This window comes from Aquarana catesbeiana, linkage group LG01 (assembly GCF_042186555.1).
Source record: "Aquarana catesbeiana isolate 2022-GZ linkage group LG01, ASM4218655v1, whole genome shotgun sequence".
In the NCBI taxonomy this organism is placed as follows: domain Eukaryota; kingdom Metazoa; phylum Chordata; class Amphibia; order Anura; family Ranidae; genus Aquarana; species Aquarana catesbeiana.
The window spans coordinates 383,263,704-383,289,177 of NC_133324.1; the positions used below are offsets into that span (position 1 = coordinate 383,263,704).

A 25,474-nucleotide genomic window follows, 5' to 3' on the forward strand; every position below is an offset into this window, starting at 1 on the left:
CCACCAGACCCAGAGGGAAGCGACCCATTGGACAAACCATCTTCTTCCCAACTGGCCCAGCAACAGGGAGTGTACCCCTATACCATGCCAGCAGGAACTCCTTTGATATATATCCCAACTAAAATTGACTTTGATGTGCTCTCTGTCTGCATAAAGAAAACATTCAGTGAAGACAAACACCCTGCAACAATCCACTACCTGGTTCCTGAAAGATTATCTTGGATTGGGAAATGCAATATCATTGAGCAAAATGTTATTCCTCATATACTATATCTCCTCCAGACAATCTAGATTCATATTTTCGTACCCTAATTTACGGCTCTCCAGTCTCACATAAAAGAACTTTGTCTGGTCTTTCAAACTGGCATGCTTAAAACACACCATTTTGCGTAAACCAAAAGATCTGTGAGGCATGTAAAATACAAAATACTTTTTAAGGCTGGCCATACATTATACAAATTTTCTAGTAGATTTTTTCTTTAGATTTACCTAAACCATATAATATGTCAAACCTAAACACTTTCAATTTGTATTCCATCAGGCAGGCCCTTTCACTACATAGTTGAAGGTAAATTTAAAATGAAAATGAACAAGAAAATTGTATAATTTGTATGAATTGTCATCCTAGAAAATACTAAAAGTTATCCATTTCCTCCAATCCTTGCCAGCTCCAGCAAAGGGAATGTCAAATAGTTGAGCCAGTTCAACATGCGATCTCCCGTTCTTACAAATTGTTTTTTCAAAGTTAACTACCATGTCATAAAAATCCTCCAAAAGTAAAGTAATACATTTCAGGAATCTGACTATAAGGCCTCATTCACACGAGACGGACTCTGTTTCCACGTAGCCCGCCTCGGTTCGCCGGCTCAGCAGGAGATCAGTCCGTTGATCTCCGCTGAGCCGGCGGATGACAGGTCCCTCTCTGCTCACTGAGCGGGGAGGGGCTTGTCAGGCGCCGCTGCTGCCTATGGAGGGATCGGATGAAAACGGACAGCATGTCCGTTTTCGTCAGATCTCCCCCGATCCGATCCGCCAGCGACGGATCTGGACATAGGGCCATCTGTCTGCTTTTAGCGAATCGGACCGGGTCGGATGTCAGCGGACATGTCTCCGCTGACATCCGTCGCTCCATAGGCTAACATGGAGCGCCCGTTCAGGTCCGCCGTCAAAACTGACAGGCGGACCTAAACGGTCTGATCGTGCGAAAGGGGCCTATAAGATTGTCACCCGTTGGTATAGTACCCCAACAGTATCCAATGCCATCTACCCTGCTTCACCAGCAACATGCTGGAGATGTGTACAAGGACCCAAGGACTTGTTACATACCTTTTGGTCTTGCATTGGCACTACAAAAATTTCTCGATGCAAGTACATGAGATAACACAAACATTCAAAGATGTTAAAAACATACAATACCGAAAACACCGGCATTTTTCCTCTACCCTAACTTAATACCTGTAACATCCTATAAAAACATCAGTGCTAAGACACTTAGGGGTCTATATTTAGGCTTGATGTACCAATGTTTTGGTCTACTCATAACCATGCATATAGATTTCTGAGATATTATGTGATGAGAGGACCTTAGGATTTACATCCCGTTTGAAAAACAATTTTTTTTACCGATGCCCTATAACCGTGTCCTCTTCCGTATGAATCTTTGAAACACATGACAAATGTCTTCTTACTTCACAGGACATGTATTTTTGGTGTACAAAATGTGCCTTATACAGTGCTCTCTTCATACTGTATGTATACCATGTTGTGTAGTATAATAAAAATTTTAAATAAAGAATGCAACAAACTAAAGGCCATAATGAAAAATACTAGACTGAATAACTTTAATAAGCCAAAGCCAAATTTAACCACATATCGTTGGTATGGTGTGTTAGTCTGACACACCGCATGACCGATCTCGGTAAATAGCCTCTGACGCAGGCCTTTTACCATGTGTTCAGCTGTGTCCAATCACAGCGTAAACCGGAGGAGTCATGTATCAGCTTTTCCTCCACTCGCGCTGACAGACACAAGTAGAGGAGAGCCGATCGGCTGCTCTCCTGACAGGTTGGGGTCTGATTAATTATCAGTGCAGCTCCCCCCAGGGAGATGACCACTCTGCCCACCAGGGATATCCACCCAGGACCACCAGGTATGCCAATCAGTGCCCATTAGAGGTGCCAATCAGTGCTCATCAGTAATGCCTGCCAGTGCCTCCTCATCAGTGCTGTCTATCAGAGCCATCTATCAGTGCCCATCAGTGCCAATCCGTGACACCTATCAGTGCCCATCAGTGCCGCCTATGAGTGCCCATCAGTGCCGCCTATGAGTGCCCATCAGTGCCGCCTATGAGTGCCCATCAGTGCCGCCTATGAATGCCCATCAATAATGCATATTAGTGCCTCATCATCAGTGCCCAGTGTCACCTCATTAGTGCCACCTCATCAGTGTAGGAGAAAACTTACTTATTTACAAAATTTTATAACAAAAACAAAGAAAAACTTTTTTAACAGCTTGCCGACTGGCTCACTCCAATATACGCCGGCAGAAGGGCACATACAGGCAGATTACCGTACCTGTACGTTGCCCTTTGAGAAGCGGTTTGCAGGCACGCGCATCCGACACGACCTCCGAGAGTGTGTTCGCTGGTCCCGCGGACACGATGTCCACGGGTATACCTGCGATCGTCTCACGAAGAGGAAGAACGGGGAAATACTTATTTAAACAAGCATTTCCCCAGAATCACTCCCTAGGACACACTTAACCCCTTCACTGCCAGTCATATTTACACAGTAATCAATGCATTTTTAATTGAACTGATCGCTGTATAAATGTGAATGGTCCCAAAATCGCGCCAAAAGTGTCCGATGTGTCCGCCATAATGTTGCAGTCATGATAAAAATCGCTGATCGCCGCCATTACTAGTAAAAAAAAAAAATTTTAATAAAAATGCCATAAAACTATCCCCTATTTTGTAGACGCTATAACTTTTGTGCAAACCAATCAATAAACGCTTATTGCGATTTTTTTTTACCAAAAATATGTAGAAGAATATGTATCGACTGAGGGAAAAAAAAAAATTTTATATTTTTTGGGATATTTCTTATGGCAAAAAGTAAAAAATAATGCGTTTTTTTTTTCAAAAATTTCGCTATTTTTTTGTTTATAGCGCAAAAAATAAAAACCGCAGAGGCGATCAAATACCACCAAAAGAAAGCTCTATTTATGGGGAAAAAAAGGACATCAATTTTGTTTGGGAGCCACGTCGCAGGACCGCGCAATTGTCAGTTAAAGCGACGCAGTGCCAAATTGCAAAAAGTGCTCTGGTCTTTGGACAGCCAAATGGTCCGGGGCTTAAGTGGTTAAAAAAAAATGTGGTCTTTTTTTATTTGTTTAGCAAAAAATGAAAACCCCAGAGGTGATCAAATACCACCAGAAGAAAGCTCTATTTGTGGGAACAAAATGATAAAAAATAGTTTGGGTACAGTGTTGCATGACTGCGAAATTGTCATTTAAAATGCGACAGAGGTGAAAGCTGAAAATTGGCCTGGGCAGGAAGGGGGGGGGAGTGCCCAATATTGAAGTGGTTAAAAGAAAAAAAAAATATTGATCAGGTCATCAAAATAAATACTCACTTTCTAGTCCTTCATCTCCACATGATGAATATGACAATGACACGCTCTCCAAAGATTTTGAGGCAGCCAAACCCTATAGCAAGAAAAACAAAATTCCTATCATTACCCTGTAAAATTAAAGTAGCATTCCACCCAGAAATTAAACTTCCGCTGATCCAGTTCCTCCCCCCCTCCAGTGTCACATTTGGCACCTTTTGGGGGGGGGGGGGGCAGATACCTGTCTAATCCAGGTATTTGCTCCCACTTCCGACGAAAGAGCTCCGCAGTATCTGCGGCGATCTACGCCATGTCCAGCCCCTCCTGTTGTCTTCTGCGAGACACACAGATCCCAGAAGACAGCAGGGATCATTCAGAACGTGCAGTGCGACTCGCGCATTCGCAGTAGGAAACAGGCCGTGATTCTCTTACTGAAGATGCCGGCGCCTCCACCCGGAGCTGAGGGATGGGTCGGCATCAGGTGGGGACATCGTGGGTGCCCTGGACAGGTAAGTGTCCTTATTTTAAAAAGTCACAGCTGCAGTATTTGTAGCTGCTGACTTTAAATTTTTTTTTTTTAAGGCGGAACTCCACTTTAATGTAAACAGCAAAAGTAGGCTTATTAACTCATGTTTTGCTATAACAATATAAAGATTCTAAGCTAAAGCACACATAATATTTATTAGTGATGAAAAAAAACAACCTGTGAATCACAGGAACATGCCTATGTATAAGTATGGATGTATAAAAACACTGATCACTCTTTTTTTTTTAACTTGAACAAAGTTTTTTATTGAGTAATAGATACAAACATGTTAAGCTTGTATAAGATACATACATCATGGTCATCATAAGTAGAATGTTGTATTCTATACTGGTATATGTTAGGTTACAGATTGATCGGGAATAGTCAGCAAGAGTACAAGTCATAACACAATATAATAAAAGATGGTGTCTATTAGCATGCATCCGAGTATTAATTTCAGCTAGGCATATTGTGTTCAGGTGCAGGTTTCCGATTCTTGGAGCCAGCGGTCCCATATTTTATTACATTTAGCGGGACAACCTCAGTTAACATAGATACATTTCTTGTATGGTAGGGCACTGTTTACATCCACCTTCCAATCTGTGAAGGTAGGAGGTAACGGCCTCATCCATTTCCTAGCATTAACCTTCCTAACTGAAAACAGGGTTTCGTGAAGGAATATCTTGGTGAATTTGTTGACAGTGCTGGGAAATATCCCAAGTAGGCACTACTGTTCCGGGTCCAGTGCTATTGGGGAGCCCATGGTATCATGTACGAAGGTTAAAACTTGTGTCCATAAGCCCTGTATTTTAGGGCAAGTCCAGATGAGATGGAAAAACATGCCTGTGTCCTGGCCACACAACAGACACATGGTGGAATGTCCACGTTTACATCTAGCTACCCTAAGGGGGATGAAATATGCCCGGTGGAGTATGTAGATCTGGGAAAGCCTTCGGACAGCTTAGGAGACACTGCCTTGCAGGACTCCAGTGCCTCCTCCCATTCCTCGTCCTCCATTGGGCCTACCTCCCGCTCCCAGCGAGGTTTCAAATCAAAGGCTAGTTTGGTAGCAGCAGGTGTCGAAAGCATGTTGTAGAAGGTTGAGGTCAGCCTTTGGGGGTCTGTATTTTTAACTATTGCCATAATAGGATTAGGTGTAGGTTGAGGAAGGGATTGTGGAAATTGGGTTTGGGTCGCATGGCGCACCTGTATAAAACATGCGATTGTGAAGTGAAAATTCCTCTCTCAGCGTGTTAAAGGGCTTAAGGGTACCATCGGACAGCAGGTGGTGTAAATAGTATATTTCCTGCGTGGTCCAGGTTTCTGTGTTTTGTATATGAAGGAATTCTGGAAGACTTTTGTTATGCCATAATGGAGTGTAGTCGTTGTTTCGTAGTATTGCCAATTAGTGATTTCCCATCTCCCTTGGGCTCTGCGCAGCTGAGGCCCACTGCTGTGGCATATATCGGGTCCCTGGTGCGCTGAGCCCAAGTCAAGCACAGTAGAGTACTGAATCTTTCCCTGTCTGTATTGTCCAAATGGAATAGTTGAGACAGTTGGGACGCAATATAGTACAGGTTAAAGTCTGGAAGGGCTGTGCCCCCTAGGTCCGTGGAGTTTTTGAGAGTCTGCCAGGCAAGTTTGTGTCTATTAGCTCCCCAAACAAAGGGCTTAAGAAGAGCTTCAAGGATCTTAAAGTGTTTCAAGGGTAGGTATGCCATAGTATATACAAAATTTTAGACAGGAGAACCATTTTAATTAAATTAATACGACCCCATACTCCAAGGAGCAACCGGGACCAGGCATGTATTTTAGATTTAACAAGGGAAAATAGGGGCTCAATATCGAGGGAAAGAAAGTCTGCTGGTGTTCTGGAGATGTTGATCCCCAGGTATTTAATAGTATTAACCCGTTGCAATGGTAGTCTCGTTTGGGACTCAGAGGGTGGGAAACTATCCAGTGGTAAAATTTGGGACTTTCCCCAATTAATTTTAAGTCCAGAAAAAGTCCCAAAGCGTTCAATCGTCTGCAGTGCTGTTCGGAGGGAAGGGCCCGAGTCAGCAAGGTACAAGAGTGTGTCGTCCGCATACATACTGATTTTTTCTGTCAGGGTTCCCATCGTCAGCCCCCTGATCTCCGGGTCAGCTCGGTTGGACATGGCCAGGGGTTCCGCAGCCAGGGCATATAGTAGTGGGGAAAGTAGGCAGCCCTGTCTACTGAGGTCAAACATCAAAAGACGTCCAGCCATTCGCCACCACCCTTGCTGTGGGAGCCTAATACAGTAATTGGACCCACTTAATAAAAACAGCCCTCCAAGCATTTCCAGAGATACCTCTATTCCACTGAATCAAACGCTTTTGCTGTATCAAGGGTCACCACTACCCGGGAACCTACGTCAGCGTGTGTAGCTTGCAGATTGATATATACTTTCCTCAGATTGAAGGAGGTGTTACGGCCAGGCATGAATCCTGCCTGGTCAGGGTGTATAAGAGATAGTATGACCTGATTAAGACGAATAGACAGGACCTTGGCTAAGATTTTAAATATCCACTTGCAAGAGTGAAATGGGGCGATAGGACTCCGGATAGCCTGGATCCTTCCCCGGTTTGGGTATAAGAACTATGGTTGCCTCCCTCATGGAAGGTGGCAGTGTCTGGGCCTCAAGCAAATGATTATAGAGGGTCTGAAGTTTAGGGGTAAGTATCTCACTGAATTGGGAATAAAATTCTATAGGTAGGCCATCAGATCCTGGGACCTTAGACCTGGCGAAGCTGGCAAAAGCCGTCGTTATTTCGTCCGTTGTGAGTGGCGCTTCTAAAAGATCAACCTGGTCTTTCGTCAACTGAGGGAAGATGAGGTCGCCTAGGTAGGAGTCCATTGTGGTTGATATGTGTGAATGCGCTACTCCCGTAATTTACCACCACCTGCAATGCTTTTTAACTATTACTCATAGATTTTTCATGTGCATGAAATTTTAAAACTTTAGATCAATAAACCATATAATCATTCAATACATATACATAAAACAAAAAGTCCTTCAAACGTGCTGCAAAATCTTGTAACCATTAACGTGACTGGCGTGCTCCTATGTTGCTTCAATATTCATATGTGACTGAGTGGGACCCTCCACCATTCAGATTGGCCACTCACCAGATACTTCACTAGAGGTACGCCTTTGGTTCATTCAAGGGATAACCACTCCACCTAGGCACCACTTCTCACCGGCTAAAACATGGACTCTAATGCTCCTCATATGAAAGCATAGGGACAAAAGGCGATCATAGCGCAATATGTTTGAACCATTTATTTTAAAATACAAAGTGTAAAATAATCACTCACATTAAAAAGTGCCCTCGAGCCGGCACGAAGCTTATCCAGCAGTTACGGACGGGTAAATGGCTGTTAGCATGGTCCGCCTGGTGATAATGTGCGGCCTCCACGCTCGGCTTGCGCTCCAAGCCTCGTTACCGTTCTCGTCCGGTCACGTGATGCAAAAAAACTCTCCCAGCAGCCTCTACGCGTTTCGCATCATCAAATGCGTCATCAGGAAGCTTCCTGATGACGCATTTGATGATGCGAAACGCGTAGAGGCTGCTGGGAGAGTTTTTTGCATCACGTGACCGGACGAGAACGGTAACGAGGCTTGGAGCGCAAGCCGAGCGTGGAGGCCGCACATTATCACCAGGCGGACCATGCTAACAGCCATTTACCCGTCCGTAACTGCTGGATAAGCTTCGTGCCGGCTCGAGGGCACTTTTTAATGTGAGTGATTATTTTACACTTTGTATTTTAAAATAAATGGTTCAAACATATTGCGCTATGATCGCCTTTTGTCCCTATGCTTTCATATGAGGAGCATTAGAGTCCATGTTTTAGCCGGTGAGAAGTGGTGCCTAGGTGGAGTGGTTATCCCTTGAATGAACCAAAGGCGTACCTCTAGTGAAGTATCTGGTGAGTGGCCAATCTGAATGGTGGAGGGTCCCACTCAGTCACATATGAATATTGAAGCAACATAGGAGCACGCCAGTCACGTTAATGGTTACAAGATTTTGCAGCACGTTTGAAGGACTTTTTGTTTTATGTATATGTATTGAATGATTATATGGTTTATTGATCTAAAGTTTTAAAATTTCATGCACATGAAAAATCTATGAGTAATAGTTAAAAAGCATTGCAGGTGGTGGTAAATTACGGGAGTAGCGCATTCACACATATCAACCAGCATTTCCTACCCATCTAAATGAAGGGTTTTTTTTGAATGCAGCACCCTCAACAGTTAGTATGTAATATTGTTTGAGCAATTAGGGGTTGTTTTGCGCCGGTGACACACACACAGTTTATTAAGGAGTCCATTGTGGCCGAGTCAGTGGATACTGTCGATGTGTATAGGTCTGAAAAGAAGTCCCTGAACATTGAGGTTACACTAGGCGGGTCTGTGATCTGTTGGCCCGTAGGTCCATATAGGGAAATGACCACTGGGGGCCTATCTTCACTGTGCACCAAATACGCTAGTGATTTGCCAGCCTTCTCCCCATACTCAAACAATTTTTGTTTAGCAAAAAATTGTTTTTGTCTGGCTTTCTCAAACTGTAACTGGGTTACTAGTCTAGTCTGCAGTTTAAGTTGGTTCGCCTTAGCTGGGGACGGGTTAGTCACGTATTCTCATTCTGTGGAGGACAGCTCTGCTACCGCCTTGTCAAAGGCACCAGCAGAGTCTGTCTTAACCTTATTAATGCGGGGGATTAGGGATGCGCATGCTTAGGGTTTGAAGGGATCCCAGACTGCTGCTGGAGAAGCAGTCTGGTCATTCTCTGCAAGGTACGTCTTCCATTTGTTTGGGAGCTCTTCGTCTTCCAGCAATAATGAGAGCCATAAGGGGTTCAAACTCCACGTGTGTGGTGGTTTGTCAGTGGGTACACTTATGTCGCTTACACACGATCGGACATTCCGACAACAGAATCCTGGATTTATTTCCGACGGATGTTGGCTCAAATTTGTGTTACATACACACGGTCGCACAAATGTTGTCGGAAATTCCTTACGTCAAGAACGCGGTGACGTACAACACATACGGCGAGCTAAGAAAAATTAAGTTCAATAGCCAGTGCGGCTCTTCTGCTTGATTCCGAGCATGCGTGGAATTTTATGCGTTGGAATCATGTACACATGATCGGAATTTCCAACACGACAACAGATTTTGTTGTCGGAAAATTTGAGAACCAGCTCTCAAATTTTTGTTGTTGGAATTTTCCGACAACAAATGTTCGATGGAGCCTACACACGGTCGGAATTTCTGACAACAAGCTCACATCGAACATTTGTTGTTGGAAATTCCGACCGTGTGTACGTGGCATTAGGGTAATCCAATAGGGGCTATGGTCCAAAAGCAGCCTGGGACTAAAGCGCGTGTCTGATAGCCGTGGTGTGAGTCTCTGGAATACTAAAATAAAATCAATACGTGACATAGAGTTGTGGGTAGACGAGGAGCAGGACTAGGACTGTGTGTGAGGAAATCTATGGAGCCAAGTGTCTACCAAATGGAAGGCGGTGATAAGTTTCGAGAATTTTGTGTCCCGTGGTCGACCCAGTGGGCTGAAGCCTGTCCAGGGTGGGGTTCAACGTGGTGTTAAAGTCTCCCAGCCATACTGCCTGTATTGAAGGGTGCCAGGCCATGAATGAGAAACCCTCCATGATGACTAGTGAAACAAAAAGGGGGAAACATAGAACATCATGACCAGGGCATAATCAGTTAGCTTTCTCAGGGGTTGCTCTGCGTTTCAGCCAGTTAACCACATCCTCTGGGGCTTCAAAAAAGATGGTGCGGCCTTCATGTTCCACCCTCAGACGTGCAGGGAACAGCATGGAGTATTTAAAATGATGGTCTCGCAGCCTGCGTTTAGCCTCCATGAAGCCCTGGCAGCGGTGCTAGACCTCCGCCGAGAAATCTGGGAAGATGGAGACTTTAACATTCCCGAAATTAAGGAATTTGACAATAAATGTGTGAGGGGGAGCACCCTGTGGAGCGGGTCTGGCTGGCATGCGGTGTGCTCTCTCTATTGCCAACAAGGGGGAGAAGGCATCTCTTCCATAAGATGTCACTAATAGTTGTTCAAAAAGCATGGTAGGGTCCTTACCTTCTTCCCCCTCAGGTAGACCGATAAAGTGCAGATTACCTCCTGAGCCTGTTCTCCATGTTGTCCTGTTTGATGAGAAGCTGGTGTATCTGCTGCTGCATACAGTCTGACCCTGTCTACAATGGTGGTATGGCATCTTCCACTGTGCATATCCGGGTTTCCGCGGTCTTAACCCTTTCACGAACCTTCTGGAGATCCTGTCTGATCAGGGATATATCGACCTTGACCTCCTCAATTTGTGCTGTGAGAGAGGTACGACAAAACATGATGGCTTCCAGGAGCCTGTCTGTCTCCCGCCAGCGGATCTGCCCCAGTCTTCACGGCGCCGTCATCTTCCTCCGTTTCTTCCCTGTCCTGTTGGCGGTATTGTTCGAGTTTCGCCGAGGCTATTTTCTGTGCCTTGGTTGGAGACATGATGCCAGGAGCCTGGGCTTCTAAGGCAGGTAATTCTGGATCCAGATGGGTGCCGGTGAGTCGGAGGATTAGCTAGTTCACAGGATTAATGGACAGAGCTCCGTGTATAAGCGTCCTACTACATGCGGTGTCAGGCCACACCCCCAACACTGATCACGCTTAAATAAAAACTAGACAGATGTTCCAACCCTTTCCCACTTTAAACAAAACTAAAAAAAAAAAAAAAAAAAAAAAAAAAAGGAGCCTTTATTTATTGAAGACTTCCTGGGACCTCATTCAGTCTGAACCCTTAAACCAGCTGAAAGCCACAAAGTGAAAGGTCCACATGAGAATCTACAGTAATGACTCCACAATCACCACCTCCCCCGGTCTAATATGCCATGGAACTGATGGAAGGGGGGTTTTATACCATAACCAGCTTCTCTTTAAGGCCAAATTGAAAAAAAATACAACTAAAATGCCTTGAAAGTGATTGTAAAGTCTCATGTTTTTTCTATTAAAAATAACAAACATATTATACTTACCTGCTCTGTGCAGTGGTTTTGCACAGGGCAGCCTGGATCCTCCTCTTCTTGGGTCCCTGTTTGTAGCTCCTGACCCCTCCCTTCTGTCGAGTGCCCCTATAGCAAGCAGCTTGATATGGGGGCACCCGAGCCGAGCTCCACCTCCGTGTATCCATTCAGACACAAAGCTGTGGTTCAGCCCCGCTCCTCTCTCTCCTGATTGTCTGACTTTGATTGACAGCAACGGAAGCCAATGGCACCGCTGCTGTGTCTTAGCCAATCAGGAGGGAGAGTCCCGGATGGCCGAGGCACTCATGGACATCGCTGGATAGAGATAGGGCTCAGGTAAGTATTGGGGGCGCTGAGGGGGGCTGCTGCACACATAAGGCTTTTTAACTTAATGCACAGAATGCATTAAGATAAAAAACCTTCTGCCTTTGCAATCACTTTATTTGTTCACTTTAATCACATTAAGTGGTGGTCCAGCCTGTTTTGTGGCTTATGGAACAGTAGACATGCCCTTATATATTTCAGTAATGCTGCACATGTTATAAGCTTCAATCTGAAAAAAAAAATCTCTATTTGTAAATATATCACAGAAATATGTAGAATATGTACAAAAAAATAAGAAATGCTCTCAACTGGATAAAGACTAGACATACTACGGCAGAAGTAGCCTGGGACAAAAGGGAGTCATTACAGTTCCAACACAATTGTTGAGGTTATGAATAGCAAACAAAAATGTGAAATGTCATTTGAAAAAAATGACAAAAGCACTATACAGTATCTCACAAAAGGGAGTATACATACCTCTCACATTTTTAAAAATATTATATCTTTTCATGTGACAACACTGAAGAAATTATACTTTCCTACAATGTAAAATACAGTAGTGAGTGTAAATTTGCTGTCCCCTCAAAATAACTCAACACACAGCCATTAATGTCTAAACCACTGGCAACAATAGTGAATGCACCCCTAAGTGAAAATGTCCAAATTGGGCCCAAAGTGTCAATATTTTGTGTGGCCATCATTATTTTCCAGCACTGCCTTAAAGGATCACTAAAGATAATTTTTTTTTTTTTTTAAATAACAAACATGTTATACTTACCTCCACTGTGCAGCTCGTTTTGCACAGAGTGGCCCCAAACCTGGTCTTCTGGGGTCGCTCAGCAAGTGTCTCGGCTTCCCCCCTGCAAAGACTCAACACTTTCATGCGAGCTCCCTCGCATGGTCTTGAGTGCTTGCGGGCGCGCTCCCGTGATACAGCCGGCGGCCGCTCACTGTATCACTCGGCCCCGCCCCCAGCGCGCCGCGTCATTGGATGTGATTGACAGCAGCGCGAGCCAATGGCTGCGCTGCTTTCAATCCATCCACTCTAGCCAATCAACAGCCAGGCTGAGCAATGAAGAGGATGTTGGGGCGAGCGCGGGACTTTTGAGGGGTCAGGTAAGTAAAATTGGGGGGGCTGGGGGGGCCGGTGTTGTTAGATGTTCTTTCACCTTAATGCATTCTATGCATTAAGGTGAAAAAACTTTTACCTTTACAAACCCTTTAACCCTCTTGGGCATGGAGTTCACCAGAGCTTCACAGGTTGCCACTGGAGTCCTCTTCCACTCCTCCATGACGACATCACGGAGCTGGTGGATGTTAGAGACCTTGCGATCCTCCACCTTGCATTTGAGGATGCCCCACAGATGCTCAATAGGGTTTAGGTCTAGAGACATGCTTGGCCAGTCCATCATCTTTATCCTCAGCTTCTTTAGCAAGGCAGTGGTCATCTTGGAGGTGCGTTTTGGGTCGTAATCATGTTGGAATACTGCCTTGCGCCCCAGTCACCAAAGGGAGGGGATCATGCTCTGCTTCAATATGTCACCGTACATGTTGGCATTCATGATTCCCCCAATGAACTGTAGCTCCCCAGTGCCGGCAGCACTCATGCAGCCCCCAGACCATGACACTCCCACCACTATGCTTGACTGTAGGCAAGACACACTGGTCTTTGTACTCCTCACCTAGTTGCCGCCACACACGATTGACACCATCTGAACCAAATAATTTTATCTTGGTCTCATTAGACCAAGGACACGGTTCCAGTAATCCATGTCCTTAGTCTGCTTCTCTTCAGAAAACTGTTTGCGGGCTTTCTTGTGCATCATCTTTAGAAGAGTCTTCCTTCTGGGACGACAGCCATGCAGACCAATTTGATGCAGTGTGCGGCATATGGTCTGAGCATTGACAGGTTGACTCCCCCACCCCTTCAACCTCTGCAGCAATGCTGGCAGCACTTATACATCTATTTCCCAAAGACAACCTCTGGATATGACGCTGAGCATGTGCACTCAACTTCTTTGGTAGATCATGGTGAGGCCTGTTCTGAGTGGAACCTGTCCTGTTAAACCGCTGTATGGTCTTGCCACCATGCTGCAGCTCAGTTTCAGGGTCTTGGCAATCTTCTTATAGCCTACGCCATCTTTATGTAGAGCAACAATTCTTTTTTTCAGTTCTTTGCTATGAGTTGCCATGTTGAACTTCCAGTGACCAGTATGAGAGAGTGAGACTGATAACACCAAATTTAACACACCTGCTCCCCATTCACACCTGAGACCTTGTAACACTAACGAGTCACATGACACTGGGGGGGGGGGGGGAATGGCTAATTTGGACATTTTCACTTAGGGGTGTACTCACTTTTGTTGCCAGTGGTTTAGACATTAATGGCTGTATGTTGAGTTATTTTGAGGGGACAGCAAATTTACACTGTTATACAAGCTATACACTCACTACTTTACATTGTAGTAAAGTGTCATTTCTTCAGTGTTGTCACATGAAAAGATATAATAAAATATTTACAAAAATGTGAGGGGTGTACTCACTTTTGTGAGATACTGTATTTTAGGAAAATAAATGCAGGTAAACCACACAGTCCTTAGATGTGTGAGTAACCCGACTATCAATTATAATCAATCAATTATGTGCACCATTTTGGCCCAAGCTAGTTTATAAAGAGTGGAGCAAACAAAAACAGATCAAAACTGGAGAAGCAACAAGATTTGATGCTTCTCGTAAAAGTTTTTTTATTAATAATAATTTATGTTATTTGTGGGGACTTAAAGCACTTTGTCTGCTGTTGGGGCAGATGATGAGGCAGAGCTCTTGGGCACACTCAGTAGAATATCATACTAGGTCCAATTTCTAGCAGGAGCCAACTAACCTACAAGCATGACTTTGAAGTACAGGAGCAAACCTAGTCAAGCACAGGAAAAACATGCAAACTCCATGTAGCTAGAGTCAGGAATGAACCTCGAATGAAGGACCTCAATGCTGCAAGCCAGAAGTGCTAATCATTAGGTCGCTGAGCTGCACCCTAAGCAACCTGATCATGTTTTTTTTTAAATTCAGGCCCTTTGCTGTGTTTGATTGGGCACCAGAATGCTATATAAATCTTCTAAAGTAGTTGCAGATGTGGCCATTAGCATTAGCTTGAATAGCCCTGTAAGACACTTTGAAATGTACATTTTACTGAAGGGGAACACTTTTCAAAAATATTTACCCAAATTGTTTTATTGAGGAGATGGATGAACACACTAGTATTTAAAATACTTGCCTTAGCTAGCATTTTCAAGTCTCTTTCCCTTAATGGCAATCCATGGAGCTCCACCTCTTTCAAAGAGCTCGACACATTCAAACATGCTGCAAGGGCTCGGCATAGCTGGAAAGTCATGTCCTTTGATCGAATAGGTGGAATACGTCTTCGAAAGTGGATTCCATGTTTTTCAGAATCTGACAGTTCAAATATGAAATATTATACACTTAAAATTAAATGTTTGGTGTTGAAGAAACTCATACAGCATTCTAGTGAGCAAGAAAAAACACTTGCCTTCATTCCTGTGCTGACACACTACCGCTATATCAAATACCAAACTATTTCTTACATTTATGGAACCAACCGTGATGAAAGCCTAATTGCATTGTATGCAAGCATGAGGTCCTCATTTGCATTTCATTGCCTGTAGACTCCTGCGTGCACTGGATGCTGGAGTGCGATTGGGCCTCTCTGCTTACTGAAAACCACGGATCTTGACTAACGATCAGGAACCAGGAGGCCCGAATGCTTTAATAGTCTCTGATTGGCTATCACAGTGATCAGTCACTGTACAGTCAAAAATTGGTATAAAAAAGGTCAGGGTCTGTGTATTTAGGTACGATTACATTTTTTTTTAAACTTAGCATCAGTGTGTTTTAGGTAGGGTAAAAAAAGCAAAAATGCACACCATTGTTTCTGGGCCCTACTATGGCTACTAACAACATACACATATTTGGCATTACTGCAAACGCCCGGAACTGAAACCTTTAATTTGGGTTGTGCTTTGGTGGTAGGTTATGGGAATAGCAAGAAATATACAGGTAAATAAATTAAATAAAATAAAAGGGAGATATTTATTACCACTTACCACACAATGAAAGCCCCCCCAAAAAAAGGCATAATCTACCTGGATACACCAAGTAGTTGTGATATGTACAGTTTTACAAACACTTGTCAAAGTTGCAAAATTGTGTTCACGAATTAAGATTTGTTTTACCCTCCATCATAAAGGGGTTACACTCTCTTTAAGGGCACTTTCACACTGGAGCCACGCCGTTGTTTTAGCAGCACTTTTCCATCGTTTTAGCGGCGCTTTTAACCACGCTAGCAGTCCAAGAAAGGGTTAAAAATGCCCGTGTTGTAGCCCTTTGGAATCGCTGTCCATGCATTCCAGTGGACAGGGGCAGTTTACTAGCGCTGTATACAGAGCTCCCAAACTGCCCCAAAGATGCTGCTTGCAGGACTTTTTGTAACATCCCGCAAGCGCACTGCCCCAGTGTGAAAGCACTCTGGCTTTCACACTGGAGTGGCATGGGAGGTGTTTTTCAGGCACTTTACATGTGCTATTTTTAGCGCTAAAACGCCTGAAAAATGCCTTCAGTGTGAAAGGGGTCTGACGGCTTTTATCCAATATCATACCTACAGGTGCATCATAAAATTAGAATATCATCAAAAAGTTCATTTATGTCAGTTATTCAATTCAAAAAGTGAAACTCATATATTTTATATAGATGCGTTCCACACAGAGAGATATATTTCAAGCATTTATTTATTTTAATTTTGATGATTATGGCTTACAGCTAGTGAAAACCCAAAATGCAGTATCTCAGAATATTAGAATATTACAGAAGACCAATAAAAAAAAAAAAAAAAAAAAGAATTTTTAATACAGAAATGTTGGCTTACTGAAAAGTATGTCCATGTTCTATATAGGATAGCATAGTATGCACTCAATACTTGGTGCAAACTCTTTTTGCATGAAATAATGCATCAATGCGGCGTGGCATTGAGACAATCAGCCTGTGGAACTGCTGGGGTGTTAAGCCCTGGTTGTTTTGATAGCAGCCTTTAGCTCATCTGCATTGTTGGGTCTGGTCTCTCTCATCTTCCTCTTGACAATATCCCACAGATTTTTTAAACTAGGCGATGGGGGGGAGGGTCCAGAGACAGTGATAGCCAGCGCGGAAGATATTCCAGAGGGTAGTATTGGGGGCATTAGTGGTAGGTTAACCAAAGCACAAAAACACAAGGTGAGTATAGTAGCAAGTCCTAGTTGCAATCTTGAAACACCCAATACGAGGACAATATGCGACCGGTCTAAACTATGTGGCATGTTCACCAATGCCAGGAGCCTGGCGGACAAGATGGGTGAACTAGAGATACTGTTGTACAAGGAGGATTTGGATTTTGTGGGAATTTCAGAGACCTGGTTCAACAGCTCTCATGATTGGCTGGCAAACATTCAAGGGTATACCCTATACCGCAAGGATAGAGAGGGTAAAAAAGGGGGAGGGGTATGCCTATATATCAAGAATAATGTACAAGCGAATGTGAGAGATGACATCACTGAGGGAGCTAGAGAGGAGGTGGAATCCTTATGGGTAGAGCTCCAAATGGATGAAGCTAAGGGGAAAATAATACTGGGAGTATGCTAGAGGCCCCCTAACCTGAGGGAGGAAGTGGAGACGGATCTCCTATCACAAATTGGATTAGCAGCAAGGATGGGAAGTGTTATCATAATGGGGGATTTTAATTATCCAGACATAGACTGGGCGGAGGGAACCACACATTCATTTAAGGCTCGCCAGTTCCTTAATGTCTTGCAGGACAATTTTATGGGTCAGATGGTAGACGCACCAACTAGAAATAAAACATTACTGGATCTACTGATTACCAACAATACAGACCTGATCACAGATGTGGAAATACGGGGCAATTTAGGTAACAGCGATCACAGGTCAATTAGTTTCAGTATAAATCACACAAATAGGAAACACGAAGGGAACACAAAGACACTGAATTTCAAAAGAGCCAACTTCCCTAAACTACAAACCTTGCTAAAAGGCATAAATTGGGATAAAATATTAGGAACAAAGAATACGGAGGAGAGATGGGTTTGCTTTAAGAGCATATTAAATAAGAGCATTAGCCAATGTGTCCCATTGGGTAATAAATTTAAAAGAGCGAACAAAAATCCTGGATGGCTTAACTCCAATGTAAAAATGCATATAAAAGCAAAGGAGAAGGCCTTCAAAAAATACAGGGTTGAGGGATCATCCTCAGCATTCAGACTTTATAAAGAATGCAGTAAGAAATGTAAGGGTGCAATTAGGACGGCTAAGATAGAACATGAAAGACACATAGTGGAGGAGAGCAAAAAAAATCCCAAGAAATTCTTTAAGTATGTAAACAGTAAAAAAGGAAGGACAGACCATATTGGCCCCATAAAGAATGAGGAAGGACATCTGGTTACAAAGGATGGGGAGATGGCAAAGGTATTGAATTTATTCTTCTCCTCAGTCTTCACGAGTGAATCGGGGGGCTTCAGTAAACAAAACTGCAGTGTTTATCCTCATGACACAACACAGGAAGTACCTCCATGGTTAACAGAGGACGGAATTAAACTGAACCTTAACATTAATAAACTGAAACTTAACATTAATAAATCACCAGGATCAGATGGCTTGCATCCGAGGGTACTTAGGGAACTCAGTCAGGTGATTGCCAGACCGTTGTTCCTAATTTTTACAGACAGTCTATTGACTGGAATGGTACCAGCTGATTGGAGAAAAGCCAATGTAGCACCAATATTTAAAAAGGGCCCAAAAAACATCCCTGGGAATTACAGACCAGTTAGCCTAACATCAATAGTATGTAAACTCTTGGAGGGGATGATAAGGGACTATATACAAGATTTTAGTAATAAGAACGATATCATTAGCAGTAATCAGCATGGATTCATGATGAATCGTTCTTGCCAAACCAATCTATTAACCTTCTATGAGGAGGTGAGTTGCCATCTAGATAAAGGAAGGCCCGTAGACGTGGTGTATCTGGATTTTGCAAAAGCATTTGACACAGTTCCCCATAAACGTTTACTGTACAAAATAAGGTCCGTTGGCATGGACCATAGGGTGAGTACATGGATTGAAAACTGGCTACAAGGGCGTGTTCAGAGGGTGGTGATAAATGGGGAGTACTCAGAATGGTCAGGGGTGGGTAGTGGGGTTCCCCAGGGTTCTGTGCTGGGACCAATCCTATTTAATTTGTTTATAAACGACCTGGAGGATGGGATAAACAGTTCAATCTCTGTATTTGCGGACGATACTAAGCTAAGCAGGGCAATAACTTCTCCACAGGATGTGGAAACCTTGCAAAAAGACCTGAACAAATTAATCTCTGGAGAAGAGACGCTTGAGAGGGGATATGATTTCAATTTACAAATACTGTACTGGTGACCCCACAATAGGGATAAAACTTTTTCGCAGAAGAGAGTTTAATAAGACTCGTGGCCACTCATTACAATTAGAAGAAAAGAGGTTTAACCTTAAACTACGTAGAGGGTTCTTTACTGTAAGAGCGGCAAGGATGTGGAATTCCCTTCCACAGGCGGTGGTCTCAGCGGGGAGCATTGATAGCTTCAAGAAACTATTAGATAATCACCTGAATGACCGCAACATACAGGGATATGTAATGTAATACTGACACATAATCACACACATAGGTTGGACTTGATGGACTTGTGTCTTTTTTCAACCTCACCTACTATGTAACTATGTAACTATGATTCTCTATGGGGTTTAGGTCAGGCGAGTTTGATGCCCAATCAAGCACAGTGATACCATGATCATTAAACCAGGTATTCATCACGGACTGTGGAAAATATAGCATTTCATTTGGAAATCAAGGTCCCAGAGTCTGGAGGAAGAGTGGAGAGGCACAGAATCCAAGTTGTATGAGGTCCAGTGTGAAGTTTCCAGTCAGTGACGATTTGGGGAGCTATGTCATCTACTGTTGTTGGTCCACTGTGTTTTATCAAGTCCAAAGTCAGCGCAGCCCTCTACTAGGAAATTTTAGAGCACTTCATGCTTCTCTCTGCTGACCAGCTTTATTAAGATGCCGATTTAATTTTCCAGCAGGACTTGGCACCTGCCCACACTGCAAAAAGTACCAATACCTGGTTTAATGATCATGGTATCACTGTGTTTGATTGGCCAGCAATCTCGCTTGACCTAAACCCCATAGAGAATCTGTGGGATATTGTCAAGAGGAAGATAAGAGACTCCAGCAGACTCAACAATGAAGACGAGCTGAAGGCCAATATCAAAGCAACCTGGACCTTTCATAACACCTCAGCAGTGCCACGGGCTGATCGCCTCCATGTCATGCCGCATTGATGCAGTAATTCATGCAAAAGGAGCCCCAGCCAAGTATTGAGTGCATACTATACTGTTCATGGACATACTTTTCAGTAAGCCAACATTTCTGTATTAAAAATCCTTTTTTTATTGGTCTTATGTAATATTTAAATTTTCTGAGATACTGAATTGTGGGTTTTCACTAGCTGTAAGCCATAATCAAAATTAAAAAAAAGAAATGCATGAAATATATCACTGTGTGTGTAATGCATATTTATAAATTTACAAGTTTCACCTTTTGAATTGAATTACTGAAATAAATTAACTTTTTGATGATATTCTAATTTTATGAGATGCACCTGTTTAATAGACTGAATAGCAAGTGCTACCAATCTACAAATAATAACATATCATTTATTTTCAACTTCCTAAAGAGATTATAAAATATCTAAAAAAATTGTTTGCTTTAGGATTAGTGTGTGTAAGCCTGTGTCCCCACTGGGAAGATTCACCCCCTGTAAGAGGGGATTTCCCCAAATTTTAGAGATATTTTTTCCCTCCCGTTGTGTCTCCAGGACAAGGAGTGAAAGGGAGATCTCCCCAAAGGGTCACAAACAGCATAAAGGACATCTGACAGTGGTTTGAACCATTTCATAATATACATAAAATGTTGCTTTAAATAAACAGTACTTTAATGAAAACATTATATTACAGGAAGAAAAATGTGACTTTCTCCAACCTGATTCTCCAAGTCCTGGTTGATGGCAGCTTTTTATAGATACGCTCATCAAGCTTTTATTAATTTTCAATGTATTCAGAATGGGTGGCCAGTCAGCTAATCGGATCCGATCTGCATTGAAGCTAAGGGCACCTTGTCGTATATTCGCCTTTACAGCTTGTAAGGGGACAGAATCTTGTAAAACACACAAATATTCATAATGAGACTTAAAGTCTATAGCCCCTTGGCGGCGTATCTGAACTGAATCAATCATCTTTTCCTGAACACACTATCCTGTAAATGAAAAAAAAAAAAATGTATTTAAAAAAAGTAGTTATTTCCATTACTAACTCTAGTGGTACTTACAACAATATTAAACCCAAAAACAAAAATGTAATATATTGCAATTTATCAATCTTTTTTTCCTTTATTTTATCTGGCCTTGGCAAAAAAAAAAAAAAAAAGCCGAATTCCAGCTAACACTTTCTAAGCAGTTAGAACAAAACATTTATTTTGTACCTTTTGTAATAGAGGTTTACATAAATAAATAAAAGCTGATCATTCTGAACAACCTGTCAGTGTTAAATGGTTTGCCTCAACCCTCTAACTGCCACTTTGGCTGGACAGCTTGGTTCATTAACCACTTGCCGTCTGCTCACAGTAGATTTACTGCGAGTGAGTGGCACAGGCAGGCACCGTCGTACTCATAAGTCGTGGTTTAGTTTTGCGCGTGCCCCCTGCTGTAATTGGACACAGCACAAGTTTGTCAGCAGGTTACAGCCAATTATTATGGCTGTATACCTGCTGATTGGCTATGGCCAATCACAGCACAGAGTTCTGTGGTTACAAACACACTGAGCTCTGTACACAGACAGCAATCTGGCAGGTTTTCTTTTCTCCCAGAAATCAATTCGGAGTTCAGGGCGCAAAGACAGCCAGATCTGTGAGGAAAATGGAGGGGATTAGTTCCTGTATATGCCACCCACTGCCCCCGCTCCAGGTTAATTGTCTTCTACTGCCCTCAGGCAGTAGAGTGAAGAAGGGGCCAATAATTATGTCATTTACCGGCCACTTCCTTGCCTGAATGAGTACAGATCACTGACTGTCCATTCAGAAGTGAAGCATAGTAAACTGTGTTTACTATGATTCAGTTTATAAATGAACAGGAAGCTTTGTACAGAGCTATTCCTGTCCATTCATTCTGTACAGCTGAGGCTGCAGAGATGGAAATTGAGGGTTGTGTCCTCAATCTCCTTTTTCCATCTCGAAGGTGAAATATCAGAGGTCTTAGACCCCTGATATTTCACCAAAGCCCTCCAACAAGGCTCCTAAAAAAAAAAAAAAAAAAAATGTAGAAAAAAAAAAAAAGGATAAAAAACAAAAAAACTATTAAACTACTAACACGTGGCAGAACTACCAGGGTCACAAGTGCACTTGCGACCAGACACTGGCATCCTGCCACCGGGCTCAGACGGAAAGGCCCCGACCCGGGGGTCAGGGAGGTCCTTTATGGTTTCCTGCACCGGAGGCCCTGAAGGTTCTAGTTATGCATATCTCTCATGCCTAGTGTAGTGTTAGCAACTGTCTGTAAATTTATGCAGTTTGTAAAACTCAACCGATTTTTACACTGTCTGTAAATATCCGTTACGGACAACCACTACCCATAAATAAAATTTGGCCTCAGGTTGGCTTCGGAAGTGGGCATGCGCTGTTCCAAAGCCACCTGGGCTTGGCGGGCAAGCTCGGAGTAGTCGGACTCGAGGAGGGAGGCCGGTGGTGACGCCTTTTTTGAACTACATCAAAGGGTCAGTGCATTCTTTTTAGCAATGCTTGTCCTGAGGACTCTGATGTGAAAGGGAACACTGAGGACTCTGATGTGAAAGGGAACACTGAGGACTCTGATGTGAAAGGGAACACTGAGGACTCTGATGTGAAAGGGAACTCTGATGTAAAAGAAGAGCAGTGCTATTAGGTAGGAGGAATGCAGAGAGAGGTGCGGTGCTATTAGGAAGGTGGAATGCAGAAAAGGGAGCAGTGCTATTGGAAAGGTGGAATGCAGAAAGAGGAGCAGTGCTATTGGAAAGGTGGAATGCAGAAAGAGGAGCAGTGCTATTGGGAATGTGGAATGCAGAAAGAGGAGCGGTGCTATTGGGTAGGAGGAATGCAGAAAGAGGAGCGGTGCTATTGGGTAGGAGGAATGCAGAAAGAGGAGCGGTGCTATTGGGAATGGGGGAATGCAGAAAGAGGAGCGGTGCAATTGGGAATGGGGGAATGCAGAAAGAGGAGCGGTGCAATTGGGAATGGGGGAATGCAGAAAGAGGAGCAGTGCTATTGGGAATGGGGGAATGCAGAAAGAGGAGCAGTGCTATTGGGAATGGGGGAATGCAGAAAGAGGAGCAGTGAATTTTGGGAATACAGTGGAGCGGTGCTATAGAGATGCAGAGGAGTAGTGCAAAGTTTGCAGAAGGTGGTCTGTGGTCTCTAGAGTCCCCCCTCCCCCCATCACATTTCCCAGCGTTACCCTTTAAATCAGTGTGCTCAGAGTTCCCCTTGAGGTTAGAGTCTTTATTGTGAGTGCACTGTAAGGGGGAACCCTGCAGAGACTGATGTAGAGGGGAACTCTATGGACTGTAATGTAAAGTGGAGTTCTGTGGACTCTTGTGTAAGAGGGAGGGGGGCTCGGGTGACCAGAGACCCACTTACATCACAGATTCCCTTTACACCATAGTCTGCACCGTTACCCCTTAAATCAGAGTCCCCTTTTACATCAGAGTTCCTTTTCACATCAGAGTCAGCCTAGTTCCCCCTTACATCAGAGTTCTCCTTTACATCAGAATCCTCGGTGTTCCCCCTTACATCAGAGTTCTCCTTTACATCAGAGTCCTCAGTGTTCCCTTTTACATCAGAGTCCTCAGTGTTCCCTTTTACATCAGAGTCAGCCTAGTCCCCCCTTACATCAGAGTAATCGGTGTTCCCCCTTACATCAGAGTTCTCCTTTACATCAGAATCCTCGGTGTTCCCCCTTACATCAGAGTTCTCCTTTACATCAGAGACCTTGGTGTTCCCCCTTACATCAGAGTTCTCCTTTACATCAGAGACCTTGGTGTTCCCCCTTACATCAGAGTTCTCCTTTACATCAGAGTCCTTGGTGTTCCCCCTTACATCAGAGTTCTCCTTTACATCAGAGTCCTCGGTGTTCCCCCTTACATCAGAGTTCACCCATGCACTGTAAAAGGGGAACCCCGCAGACTCTGTGCTGGGTTATATTAACCTGGCCTTCATATAAAATGAAGAAATATGTTGTTTTGCCTTTTGTTATACCTTAAAACACATTGCTAATAGCACTAGCTACATGTTTGTAGGTTAAATATTGATATTCACACCGTTTCACACTGAAAACAGCCATTTTATGTACTTTTTTGAAGTGTCAGTAAAAAAATGTGGCTCTGTCAGTTTCATGATTTTTGCCAGTAAAAAATTGGTTCGGTTTGTAAATTTTACTTTGGGGGGGGGGGGTGGCCTAGTGTGGTTAGTTTGAAATAGGAAAGCAGGGGGACTGGCAGGATCATCAGGTATATCACACGAAGGAAGCAATACAAATAAAAAGAAATACTTCTAATACAAGTACATGGTACAGCAGGCACATATCAGGGGTAAGGACATAGGTAACCATGCATATTGGTGGCCTGTGAACTCTAATGCAGGGAAGGATTGGAAATAACAGTAATAACAAGGAAGAGCTCATGTAAACAAGCCTGTGGTACAGAGCTGGAAGAAGCCTGAGTGTGCTTTCTAGTAGTAGAGGTGCAGAATGCATAGAGTGGGGTGAGCTGTATACTTACAGTGCCGTATTAGTGGAGAACAAAGCTTAGGATACAAGACTGACTCTGTCACCATCTGCACACAACGGATCCCAGCTCTACAACTCCTCCTGCTTCCTCCATAGCATTGCGTTCCCTTGGTTTCCAACCGCCTGCGGAAGCCCGCCCTCTCCTCTCTGACCCCGCCCCCCTCTGACCCGTCTTCCCCTTCCTCACACCGGTGACCCAGACCTTGCCCCGCCCCGCTTCGGACCACTCCCCCTAGTAGCAGGGTGGCCGCTCATTCCCATAGTGCAGAGCGCTGTGAGTCGTGTTATGGCGGGTGTACGCAGCTTGTATCCTGTGAGAAAAAAGAGCAGGCACGGTTATCATTCGGAGACCCTAACTCTTCCTTCACAAGTCTGCACAGTCAAAGAAGCTGGCTTGCACTGTTGGGCTTCATTCACACAGGAATTAGTCGTGCACAGAAATAATAAATCCTTTTTTTACGCACGTACATCCATCGCAGATAAATGCGTTTAGACGCGTGCGTACGCATTCGTATGCGCCTAGCTGAACCTGCCGGGCTGTACACACAGAGGGATCTACGCACAATGGCAGAAAAAAAACAGGGTTTTTACAGGCAGGGACGCAACTCTTAATTTACTTTTTGTTTTATGGGATCCAAACGCAGTGGCTATAAATGCACAGAGATTACTTTAGTTGCATGTACAAATCTGCAAACCACCTTTTTTAACGGATGAATGGATCCATAAAAAAACAATGAACTACTTGCCTACTGGGTGCTTTCACCCCCTTCTTGACCCCCCCCCCCGGCTCATTTTCAGCTTTTAGGGCCACTTCACACCACATGCAGTCCAATGCATTTTTTTTTCTGCATCAAAAAAACGCATAAAAAGTTAGTTTCACTGTATCCTAGTTCCAGAAAAAAAAGTAGAACGTGCTGCATTTTTCCTTCACTGGAACGCAGTAAAACGCACTGGAACGCACATGTCCTTATTTAAATTTGCGTTCATGGCTTGAAGG

General features: G+C 43.6%; 1 protein-coding gene across 2 annotated transcripts in view; it reads right to left on the minus strand.

Annotated features, from left to right (window-relative positions):
- CEP78 (centrosomal protein 78) overlaps positions 1–24,634 on the minus strand; it is a 109,622-nt gene extending 84,988 nt beyond the window's left edge. For both annotated transcript variants that reach the window (XM_073633885.1, XM_073633875.1), the window contains exons 1-4: positions 24,470–24,634; positions 20,649–20,921; positions 14,793–14,968; positions 3,633–3,705 (exon numbers count right to left, since the gene is read on the minus strand). In XM_073633885.1, coding sequence (XP_073489986.1) covers positions 3,633–3,705; positions 14,793–14,968; positions 20,649–20,901 — 502 coding nt within the window. In that variant the 5' untranslated portion in view covers positions 20,902–20,921; positions 24,470–24,634. The remainder of the gene's footprint in view (positions 1–3,632; positions 3,706–14,792; positions 14,969–20,648; positions 20,922–24,469) is intronic.
- Between the last annotated feature and the right edge of the window lie 840 nt (positions 24,635–25,474).